Below are 10,870 nucleotides of genomic sequence, written 5' to 3' on the forward strand. Positions count from 1 at the left end.
TATGAAATTAAAATAATAAATAAAATTTTCAAAGAAATTATCAATATGTTACATAGCAATCTCATCCGGTTCAGTTCAGAAGCTTTAATGCCTTAGATCAGGTAACAAATTCAATTAAATCTTCTTAACCTTAGATCATGTAACACATGTAACAAATTCAACAAATTCAGGTTAGATATATCATTTGGATATGATATAGGTTGTTTTTATAACTTTTCCAAAAAAGCTCTTAACAATTTTAATTATTGGAAAATGTGTTTTTTGTTCAAAAAGTTCAACACATGATCTATCCAACTATTATTTAAATGACAAATCAGAATGGATGATTTTTCTAGCATCAGTAAGGTTTAAGGTTGCCGCCAAATGGTATTAAAAAAAAAGGCATATGCATAATACAGACATTCATATAATTGTTTTAGTTTCAAATATTTGTTGTTAAAGAAAACAACGTAATAAATTACAATTGTGAGTATTCATGTGGTTCATACTGCATTCGCCCATCAAGTTGAGGTATTAGGAAGCTTTCTCGTCAATTTCTTCTTCCTTCTCAAATCTACACATCACACTGCTTTTCAGTCAAGCCAAGCATGTTCTTTTTCTGGAAATTGTAGTAATTTTATCAACCAATACACAACTACAACATACGTACTTCCTACTAAAACATCCGACGAACCCGACATCCTCGAGTTCAACCGCCAATTCGGCTTTCAAATATTGTTCCTCAAATATGCAGGCACTTCCCTTCATCATTTTTCTTCATCCAACCCTACTTCACTTTAACTTGATCCATTATTAAGCTGTTCCATGAACATTTCATCTCGTGTTCAGATCAAATTCTCCGACTTCACGCCAGCTATCATGCATGCCCGTATCACCATTCTCGGCCTCCTCATCGTTCAATAGGTCCTCTGATGCTTCCTTCTCATCTCCCTGTGTGGTGTTGTTTCCCCATCCATTGATCATTTCGCTTGGATGAACTTGCTCCTGCTCCCCGACACCATGGCCAACTGGAACATCGCTGCTTTGGGATCCAACATGTGCACCTGTTCTCATAGGAGCACGAACCATCATTTCGTTAGCCTGTGTTTCGCCCCGTGTTTGGTCAGGCTGCATCATAGCTGCCATCCGAGTTTTGGCGTCCTGAGCCTCTTTGCTCGCCTTCCCTCTCAACTCAATCTCAGCTTTTAGTTCAAGAAGTTTCCGTTTCTCTTCTTGCATAAGGGCTTGTTCAAACATCAATCTTTCTTCTGAACGGAACTCCCCCAATGCTCTTTTTCGAGTTATGATGTTGAAAGCCAATACCTGCTTCTCAAAAGTGCCAATAAACTCGGAAATTTTGGCCGAGATGTTATGGTCCCACTGCTGTGACCGTGACAACATTTGGCCCGTTGGATCCGAGTCGAGGATTCTATCATCTTCTTCTGCCTCATAGTCAGCCACCACATGGTATGGCAGAAGCCTGTACAATTTTTTTTGCATAATGCATCAATGAATCATTAAATTGATATAAGATTATGGAAGAACAGATACTATGAACCCTGTGATCTCTCACACATACAAAATAACCAAGTAACAGAAGGAATAAGAAAAGACCACATGGAACTATTTAAATTCGTAACGGATCGACCTAGCCTATATAGAATCCATCGAGAAATTGTGTGTTGCAGATAGTTACATGATATGTTAATTATGTTAGGAATCACGAATATTCACAATGGTATGATATTGTCCACTTTGAGCTTACGCACTCATGACTTTGTTTTGGGCTTCCCCAAAAGGCCCAACTTATAAACTCATGATATTCCACTAAATTAGTCGATGTAGTACTCCCTCCCAACAATCCTCAACAATCCTCCTCTCGAACAAAGTATATCATAAAGTCTCACCTGAGGCCTATAGAGCCCTCAAACAGTCTCTCCTTAATTGAGGCTCGACTCCTTTCTCTAAAGCCCTCGAACAAGGAACACTCTTTGTTCGACACGAGGATTTTATTGACATGGCTAAGTTAAGGGCATGACTCAGATACCATGTTAGGAACCACGACTCACCACAATAGTATGATATAGCCCACTTTGAGCTTAAACTCTCATGGCTTTGCTTTGGGCTTCCCCAAAAGACCTCATTCATAAATTCATGATCTTCCACTAAATTAGCCAATGTGGGACTCCCACTCAACAATCCTCAACAAATTATACACCGGAGAGCCCTCTATATCAGTAATAATAATAGTGACAATAAAAAGAGGTCGGTTTCTAATTTCACCATATCCCCCTCAAAACAATAATAATAGTAATAATTATAAATTGAGGACGTCTATTGGAAGCCAAGGTTTCATAAAGAGATCACTGAAGCTCTTCTCAGAATAATAAATCAGTATAATTATAAAATAACCACAACCAAAAAGGGAAATTAAAAAAAGCATTTCATGCTACAAAAGAACTGCAGAAAGCAAACAGGAAATGGAAACAAAATGCAAAACAAATAACAATTAACAATTAACTTTTCGTTAAAAAACAGAGCTTTAATTAAGAGGAAGAACATATAAGGGAAACAAAAAAACAAGTCCAACAAAAAGGGAGTTTAAGAACTAACTACAAATTAAAAAAAGAATTTTTTTTTTTTTTTTTTTTATAAGAGAAAATTTTATTGATGATTGAAATTTACAAATGGATGTCATCCATGGTGTTTACAAAAGACCTCCCATTGCAACATTAGATAGTAAAAAAGGAAGTATAACGGTAGGAAGTAAAAATATTAGACAGTTTAAACTAAGAAATAGTTCGGTAAACAACATTGTTCAAAAGTTTTGTGTAGGTCTGTATCTTTTCTACAAATAATTCTCTGATTTCTTTCTTTCCACATATTCTAAAAGAAAGCCATAATGAGGTTTTTCCATAATAGGGCTTTTACATTCTTGAAAGGGTGTACGTTAAGGTCATATCCAAAAAATCCTTTACCTCCGTAGGAAATGTGAGATGTCATCCGAATATATTAAGAATTGTTGTCCACAAATTCTGACCGTATGTGCATTGCATAAATAAGTAGTTTTGTGATTTGTTTTCTTTCTTGCACAATTATGATCCACGTTAATAAATAATAGTGCAAATTTGTAACTCCACAAACAGAAGAAGATGAACGGGAAACGATAGAAAGTGAAACGATAGGAAGTGAAGGAAGGAAAAAAAAGACATATAATTCAATGTGGGAGCTCAGCCATTCATGCATCAACACTCACAATCGCCTTCAAAAGGAGACTCCCTTGGATTTATCTCTCTCCAAATTGTTGTCCTCTTTGTTATAGGGATGCTAAACACAGATGTACACTTCATCAAAAATTGCCCCTTGGCTGCCAAATTTTGGAGCATGCTGAGATTGTATCCTTTGGTTGGTTTACTGCCTTCCCAACGAAAATCACACTTTCCTTTCTTACTTTCTCACGGGAAAAAAGACCATTCGGAAATAGACCAAATAACATCAGAGCTCCTTCATACAAACCCTTCTGCCACTCCCACCTTTAGGTCTTAGTGGAGGTTTGGGAAAGTTTGATCCATGGATAACTATCTGAGCGAAATTGCTCCTCTTCACCTCTCAACCAGGCTCGCCTGCAAGCAGTTCTTCTCGAGCTGCCGCTTCCTCATCGAGAACCCGTTCTGTCCTTTCCCGAGAACCATCTTCAGGTAACCCACTCAACCTTCTTGACCTACCCCTCATCCTTTTCTCAAATATTTACTGCAATCTCTCTTTCCTCAGGCACTCGTCGGCAACCCCAATTAGAAGATGATTACGAAGAAACTGAAGATGCAGAAGGAGGAGACGTCGTCGTGGTACTTCAACATAGCTTTTCTTTGGAGCATTTGAAAAAAAACTCATTGCTAAAGTCTTCACAGAAAAAGACTCAAATTTTGACACTATTATGGAGAATACTACTTTTCTTTGCTCCTTAGAGATGTAAACAAACACCTTTAAAGAGTAAGTAAACTACCGAACCCTCTTTCCTTTGGTTTCTGGAGTCGAAAAACCTTCCTCCAAGAAAGTTTTAACCTAAAGGAATTGTTAAAACAAAACTCCAAATATTCTCAGAGTACATATAAAAAGTGACAAAGTAGATAGGGATTCTTCTTAACATCGAACAAATAAGGGACAATCAACCACCTTTAAAGAATAAATTTTCTTCCAAGAAGGCAACGTCTTTCTCATCCAAAAAGGAAGACTACTTTCTTGAATAAAAAAAGATAGTATCATGGGTAAATTGGATGTGAATAGAGATCATGTAACGGCTCACGCTCACCCCTAGCAGATATTGTCCTCTTTGGACTTTCCCTTTCGAGCTTCCCCTCAAGGTTATTAAAACGCGTGTGCTAGGGAGAGGTTTCCACACTTTCATTCTCCTCCCCAACCGATGTGGGATATCACAATCCACCCCCCTTCAGGGCCCATCGTCCTTGCTGGCACTCATTCCTTTCTCCAATCGTTTTGGGAACCTTACCAAATTTACCCCATTTGGGTCTCATCGTCCTTACTGGCACTCGTTCCTTTCTCCAATCGATGTGAGACCCCCACCAACTCCACCCCCCTTCGGTGCCTAGAATCCTTACTGGCACATCACCTCGTGTCTACCCCCTTCAGGGAAAAACCTCCTCGCTGGCACATCGCCAGGTGTCTGGCTTTGATACCAACTATAACACCCCTAATTTTCTTAACCTAATTAGTGAAGTCATTCATGTATGCATAAATCATAAAGCGAAAATTCATAATCAAATAGCTTTGGAAATAACACCTAGGTCTTACATAAAAGTTCAAAAACCCGAATTAAACATATCCTAGAAAAAGAATCTTCGTTAACTGAAAACAGAAAAATTAAATAAAACAAACCTCCATCAATTTAACTTAAAAACCCAATTAAAATATATCCTGCCCAACGCCCTTTCATCAACATCCTCAGCCTCCACCATCAACCGTGCATAGGTGTCTTTCCTTTACCTGAAAAATTACGGTGCATAGGTGTCTTGCCTTTACTTGAAAAATTTAGGTAGCACGTGACTTGAGTATTTTATGAAATACTCAGTAAGTCACCCCACTGTTGGGGTTAGATATGCAAACACATACAGCATATGAGTGAGACTTATCTTTCATAAACTTTACATGGCCTTGGGCTATTTTCTCTTCTAGGCACGGTTGGATGGATTGTACTTCTCCACACACAGCCCACAACATATGAGTGAGACCTATCTTTTATAAACTTTACATGGCCTTGGGCTGTATGGTACTTCTCCACATATAGCCCATGTACGCGCACATGGGCCCACCAGACGGGCTCGTATACATATCCCTAGGCCTGGCTTGGTCGGGCACAACGTATTACACATCACTGGACGCCACAGTATAGAAAAAGCCCGCATGATATAATAGAGAACATAAATATCGAATTCTTACTTTCATGACATAAAGAGAAGGTATCTCGATGCAAATGATATACAGATATGCATGAGCTCTCATGACTTACATTTCATAACATAACACGTAATATAAAATACGTTCCATTTCCTTCATGCATTTCATAACATAACTCAACAATGTTAAGTGTATACATGGCAACATTATCACAATCATAGCATGTAATAACATAACATCCCTAGCATGTAATACCATAACCCATAGCATGTAATACCATAACATCCATAGCATTTCAATTCATTTCATAAAATTATCAGAAAACATAATCGATGAATAACATGGACATTTCTCATAAAATATGGTGCATGCAAAGCCACAATGCACGCACCAACATATTAGGCTAACTCCAACAGTAAAGTCACTTACGTCATTGGCCTTGACCGAAGTTTACACACAGTAAGCCAACTCCAACGGTCAACTACTTCCTATAAAAACCACATAATATACGTAAAAACCTCTCATAACATAACCAAGTTAAACCTCATGTTAACTATCAAAGTAAGTCCCTAACCTAATCTGTTTTTTGAGAATTAAGAGTCAAACAAGAGCAAAAATGGTTTTATAAGGGTCGAAAACCTAGAAATCGGTATATTATAAGTATACCGAGCCGACGGTACGTACGCATGCGAGCTGAGTTGATGGTACGTACGCGTGCGAGCCGAGCTGACGGTACGTACGTGTGCGAGCCTAGCCACCTCCGTGCACACGTGCAAAGCCGAAGACGAAGCTAAAGGCGCTCGTCTTCTGGGCGCTCGTCGGTGCACATGCGTACAAACCGTCGGCTCGGCTCCGTCCAATCCCGCGACTCAACTTGTCGGCTCGATATACTTATAATATACCGATTCCTAAGTTTTTGGCCCTTTTGAAGCCATTTCTACCTTTGTTTTTGCCTTTTCAGTATGACTCTTAATTGTAAAAAAAAAAGATTATGTTAGAGGCTTACTCTGATAGTTAACATGAGATTTAGCTCGATTACGTTATGAACTGTTTTTAAGTATATTATGTGGTTTTTATAAAAAGTAGTTGGCCATTACTGTGTGTAAACTTCAACCAAGGTCAACGAGGTGAGTGACTTCACTGTTGGAGTTGAGTGACTTTACTGTTGGAGTTAGCCTAATATATGTTGTATGTTGGTGTGTGCCTTGTGGCTTTTGCATGCACCATATTTTATGAGAAATGTCCATGTTATGCATCGATTATGTTTTCTGATAATGTTATGAAATAAACTGAAATGCTATGGATGTAATGTTAGTATTACATGTTATGAATGTGATGAACGTTGTCATGCATACACTTAGCGTTATTGAGCTATGGTATGAAAAGCATGAAGGAAATGAAATGTATTTTATATTACGTGTTATGTTATGAAATGCAAGTCATTGAACCTTATGCATATCTGTATGTCATTTGCATCGGGATACCTCCCCTTTATGTCACCTTTATGTCATGAAAGTAAGAATTTGATATCTATGTTCGCCATGATATCATGCGGGCTTTTTCTGTTATGTGCGGTGACGTGTAATACGAGCCAGCCTAGTGGGCCCATGTGTGCGTACGTGGGCTGTGCTTGGAGAAGTACCCTACATCCAACCCTGCCCCTACCCAGAAGAGAAAATAGTCCAAGGTCATGTAAAGATTATGAAAGATAGGTCCCACTCATATATTGAGTGTGTTTGCATATCTAACCCCAACAATGTGGGTGCACTGAGTATTTCATAAAGTACTCAAGCCACGTGCTACCTAAATTTTTCAAGTAAAGGCAAGGCACCTATGCACGGTTGACGGTGGAGGCTGAGGATACCATGGAAGTTGATGAGAGGGCATTGTTGGGCAAGATATGTTATAATTAGGTTTTTAAGTTAAATCGATGAATGTTTGTTTTATTTAATTTTTTTTGTTTTCAGTTAACGAATGAATTCTTTTTCTAGGATATGTTTAATACGGGTTTTTGAACTTTTATGTAAGAGACCTTGGTGTTGTTTCCAAAGCTATTTATTATGAATTTCCGCTTTATGATTTATGCATGCATGGGTGACGTCACTAATTAGGTTAAGAAAACTAGGGGTGTTACCTTATCCTCCCAACCTCAAAGTCCTCGATAATATTACCTTTACTCGATAATATTACCTTTACTCCTTCGGAAACAATCCTACTGACAACAAGAAGAAGAGGAAAGGAGATAACATATCACTCGATCTAAGGCCTCAAAAAGCTTTGATTCTACCTCTAGGCCTTCCATTAATGTGAATCAAGTACTTAACCGTTCTAATACAACTCCAAATCCAGGCTCTTCATTTGTAACCCAAACCTTTCTTTTTGAGGACCTTATCAAGAAAGTTCCAATCCAATAGCATCCTTAGCAATAACCTCGTTAGCAATAAGAGCTTGATCAAGAATTTGCCTTCCAATGATAAGAGCCTAAGAAATTGTTGGAGGGAAGACCTTATTAAGTCTATTACCGGAACTTTAGCTATAATCTTGCACACACTCGTTACTAGACTGATGGGCCTCAAACCCTTAACCTTATTTTCCCTTCCCTTTATGAGAATGAGGCAAACAAAGGTTTCATTTAGAGAACTATCCATGATATCCCTTTCAAAAAACTTTCTAATGAGTTTACCCACTCAAGATCCTCCTTAAAGGCCTCCCAATTATCCTAATAAGAAGGCTAAAGAAAAATTATCACGACCCGAAGACTTGTTCTCGTCACACTCGAAAATCACCTTTCTGATTTCTTCTAAGGAATAGGGGAATCCAACTCCACCTTTAGCCTTCTTATCAAGACTGTTGATAACATTGAATCTACCAAAAACCATTCTGCTTCTTAATCCTACAACCCCCAAAGACCTCTTAATTCCAAGACTTTAACCCCCGTTTAAGAGCCCTAAATTTCGCCATGAAATGATACCCTTCCCAATTTTTGGGAACATCCACATTACACCATGCCAAAAAGGAAATTTTGAAGGATGGGAGGTGCACCAACATATTCTCAAATCTAAAAGGACAATGGCCCCAAGTTTGAGACCCTGAATTAAGAGTAAGCCACCAACGATCTGAAGTAGTCTAGGACCCAACACTCGTCTCACACTCACATAAGCATACAACCATCGGTTGGATAGAAAAAAACCCTACCAATCCTACTACGCACCATATGGACAAGGTAAGCCTCATGTTCACTAGTGGAGGTCAAAACAGCTACTAACCTCAGTGAAATCAGTAAAAAGTCTCATAGCACTCGTCAAAATGAAATATCTAAATCCCCAGCAAGAGCCACATAGGCCATTTGATTTGTCAAATCTTCTCAAAAAGCCTTCCTACATTTTGGCTTAGGAGAGTCGTACACTCCTGAGACCCACCTCATATTGTTTTCTGGAGAACTTCCTAAAATATCATATCAAAATCTTTCTTAAAGTATCACAAAAACATTTCTTCATAAGTTAAGACTAAAAAAAGTAATTTATGGGCAGGATGATATAAGAGTGGGCTTAAAAAGTTCATAGTTTGATATCTTAACTTAATAAGACACTTGTTTGCGAGGGTATTTAATATAGAGAAGACTATACTAAGGCCCTAAGTAGATTAGGGAAGTGAGGGGGAAAAGACTTCCCGTCAATTGAAATAGATATAAGAATGTATAGAACTTGCATTGAAGGTGTATTAAGCGCAAAACAGAACAGAATGTAGCACAGCCTCCCAATTTTGGAGGACTTGAGCCAGGCTATAATTACAAAAATAATTTGTGTGTCCAAGACTCCATAAAGAAGACATAATTTATCCATTGTTACAAAAAGAACCAAAAGAACAGGACGAGATACAAAAATGATTTGCAAGAACAGGACGAGGCATAATTTATCCATAGTATGCCTTTCTATATATTTTCTTCTTTCGAACAAAAATGATTTGCAAGATGCTCGACTTCGCATAAGATAACGAGATACAAAAGTAGAACAACCCAAGCAATAATTTGAATTTGCATAACACAATTCATAATTGCAAACGTAGAATCTAGATCTACTGCACAAGATGCATCACATTCACGGGGAGCCAATTCTTCATGCTGCGTGGCCTAGTAATCTCAATATATATATTCACTAAGCTCCACTTTTAAGTAAGCATACGCTAGAGTCCAGATTTACATGGCCCTAAACTTATAAAACCCCCCTGAAGTAGACAAATAATGATCTGAACATAATTTAAAAGAATGCCAATTGCAAGTAATTAGCCAGTGAAAATTTGTTCTTCCAAATAATAGCAAACCCCTCGCTAGCAATAGGCTCTAAGACATAATTACACAATATTTAGAAACTTGACACAAAAAAACTGCACCAAAAACAAGCATTTGAAAAGGACGAACCTCTCACAAGCATCTTCAAGGGAACCAAAGGGGCGCTTAATGTCAGGATGGCAAACACGCCAAGCGTCCTGATAAGCCATCTGGAGTTCCGCCTGGTTCCCCGATCGCATAGCTCTCTGCTGCAGCTGGTGCTGGTGTTGTTGCTGCTGCTGCGATTGTTGAGACGGTGGTTGACTGGGGCTAGGGTTAGACTGCAAATTAGGAACAGACGTGGTTGGATTAGGGTTAGGGTTAGGGTTTTGGTGGAGGTTAATGGATCCAGGGCGGAGATGAAGACCCGGTGGGCGTAAATGCGCGTCGATATTGGAAGGAAAGCGAGAGATAGCGGCGGCCTGTTGTTGAGCCTGCTGCTGTTTCTGCAATTGTTGAAGAAGAAGAAATTGCTGGTGCTGCTGAGTTTGTTGCTGCTGTTGCTGTTGCTGTTTGTGCTGTTGCAAGAGTAGCTGTTGTTGGTGTTGGGCAGCCATTGCCTTAGCTTCGTCCATTTTCGCTCGCTTCTTGGACTCTGCTGAATGAGAGGGGAAATGGCATCTATGAGCGATGCAGTTCGCACAGACGAAGAAGAAGGCTTCGGAAAGCCATCATGGGATTGCCCGTACTCGAGTGCACCTCTTCTAATATATTGAAAACAAAAATTAATTCCCACCCATTTAATTTTATGATTTTCTGGTTTTATTATTTATTTATTAAATTCTTATTACACTTCAACTTATGTCGTGGGTTATGTCGAGGATTAAATCAAGATTTAAGGGGTAAAAGGACTAAAATACCCTTATGAAAATTTATGAGTTTAAGGCTAAGTCTTAAGACAACTTTAGAATGTGAACCAAAAGGAAAATTATGAAACTCCCTCTCAAGACACTTGAAAAGAAATTAAGGTTTTTATGAATATTAAGTGATCAAAACGATATCTATTTTGTTTTCTTTCTTATTTGATTTTGACTGTGGTGTTGTATATCTTTAAATCGTGTCAAATTTTATTGTATTTTACCTTCCTTAATTGGCTTTTCTCTTATCTCTTTAGTCACAATTTGAGAGGCTCATCTTGACGACACACCCCGT

At 38.5% G+C, this 10,870-nt stretch overlaps 1 protein-coding gene across 1 annotated transcript; it reads right to left on the reverse strand.

Moving 5' to 3' along the window:
* Positions 1-371: 371 nt before the first annotated feature.
* LOC111471787 (ras-interacting protein RIP3) lies at positions 372-10,410 on the reverse strand. Its single transcript, XM_023117446.1, has 2 exons — positions 9,809-10,410; positions 372-1,459 (listed from the first exon to the last, which is right to left on the reverse strand). Exons 1-2 carry the CDS (start codon positions 10,291-10,293, stop codon positions 814-816), a joined length of 1,131 nt encoding a protein of 376 aa, XP_022973214.1. The 5' UTR covers positions 10,294-10,410; the 3' UTR covers positions 372-813.
* Positions 10,411-10,870: the final 460 nt, after the last annotated feature.

The sequence above is a fragment of the Cucurbita maxima genome, unplaced genomic scaffold (assembly GCF_002738345.1).
Source record: "Cucurbita maxima cultivar Rimu unplaced genomic scaffold, Cmax_1.0 Cma_Scf00058, whole genome shotgun sequence".
Lineage (NCBI taxonomy): Eukaryota > Viridiplantae > Streptophyta > Magnoliopsida > Cucurbitales > Cucurbitaceae > Cucurbita > Cucurbita maxima.

Bases quoted from the DNA above. Each gene is read 5' to 3' on its own strand.
- LOC111471787 (XM_023117446.1), bottom strand. From the start codon at position 10,293: ATGGACGAAGCTAAGGCAATGGCTGCCCAACACCAACAACAGCTACTC. The intron at 1,460-9,808 runs GTTCGTCCTTTT...AAAATTGTACAG, and splicing joins CTTGAAGATGCTTGTGAGAG to GCTTCTGCCATACCATGTGG.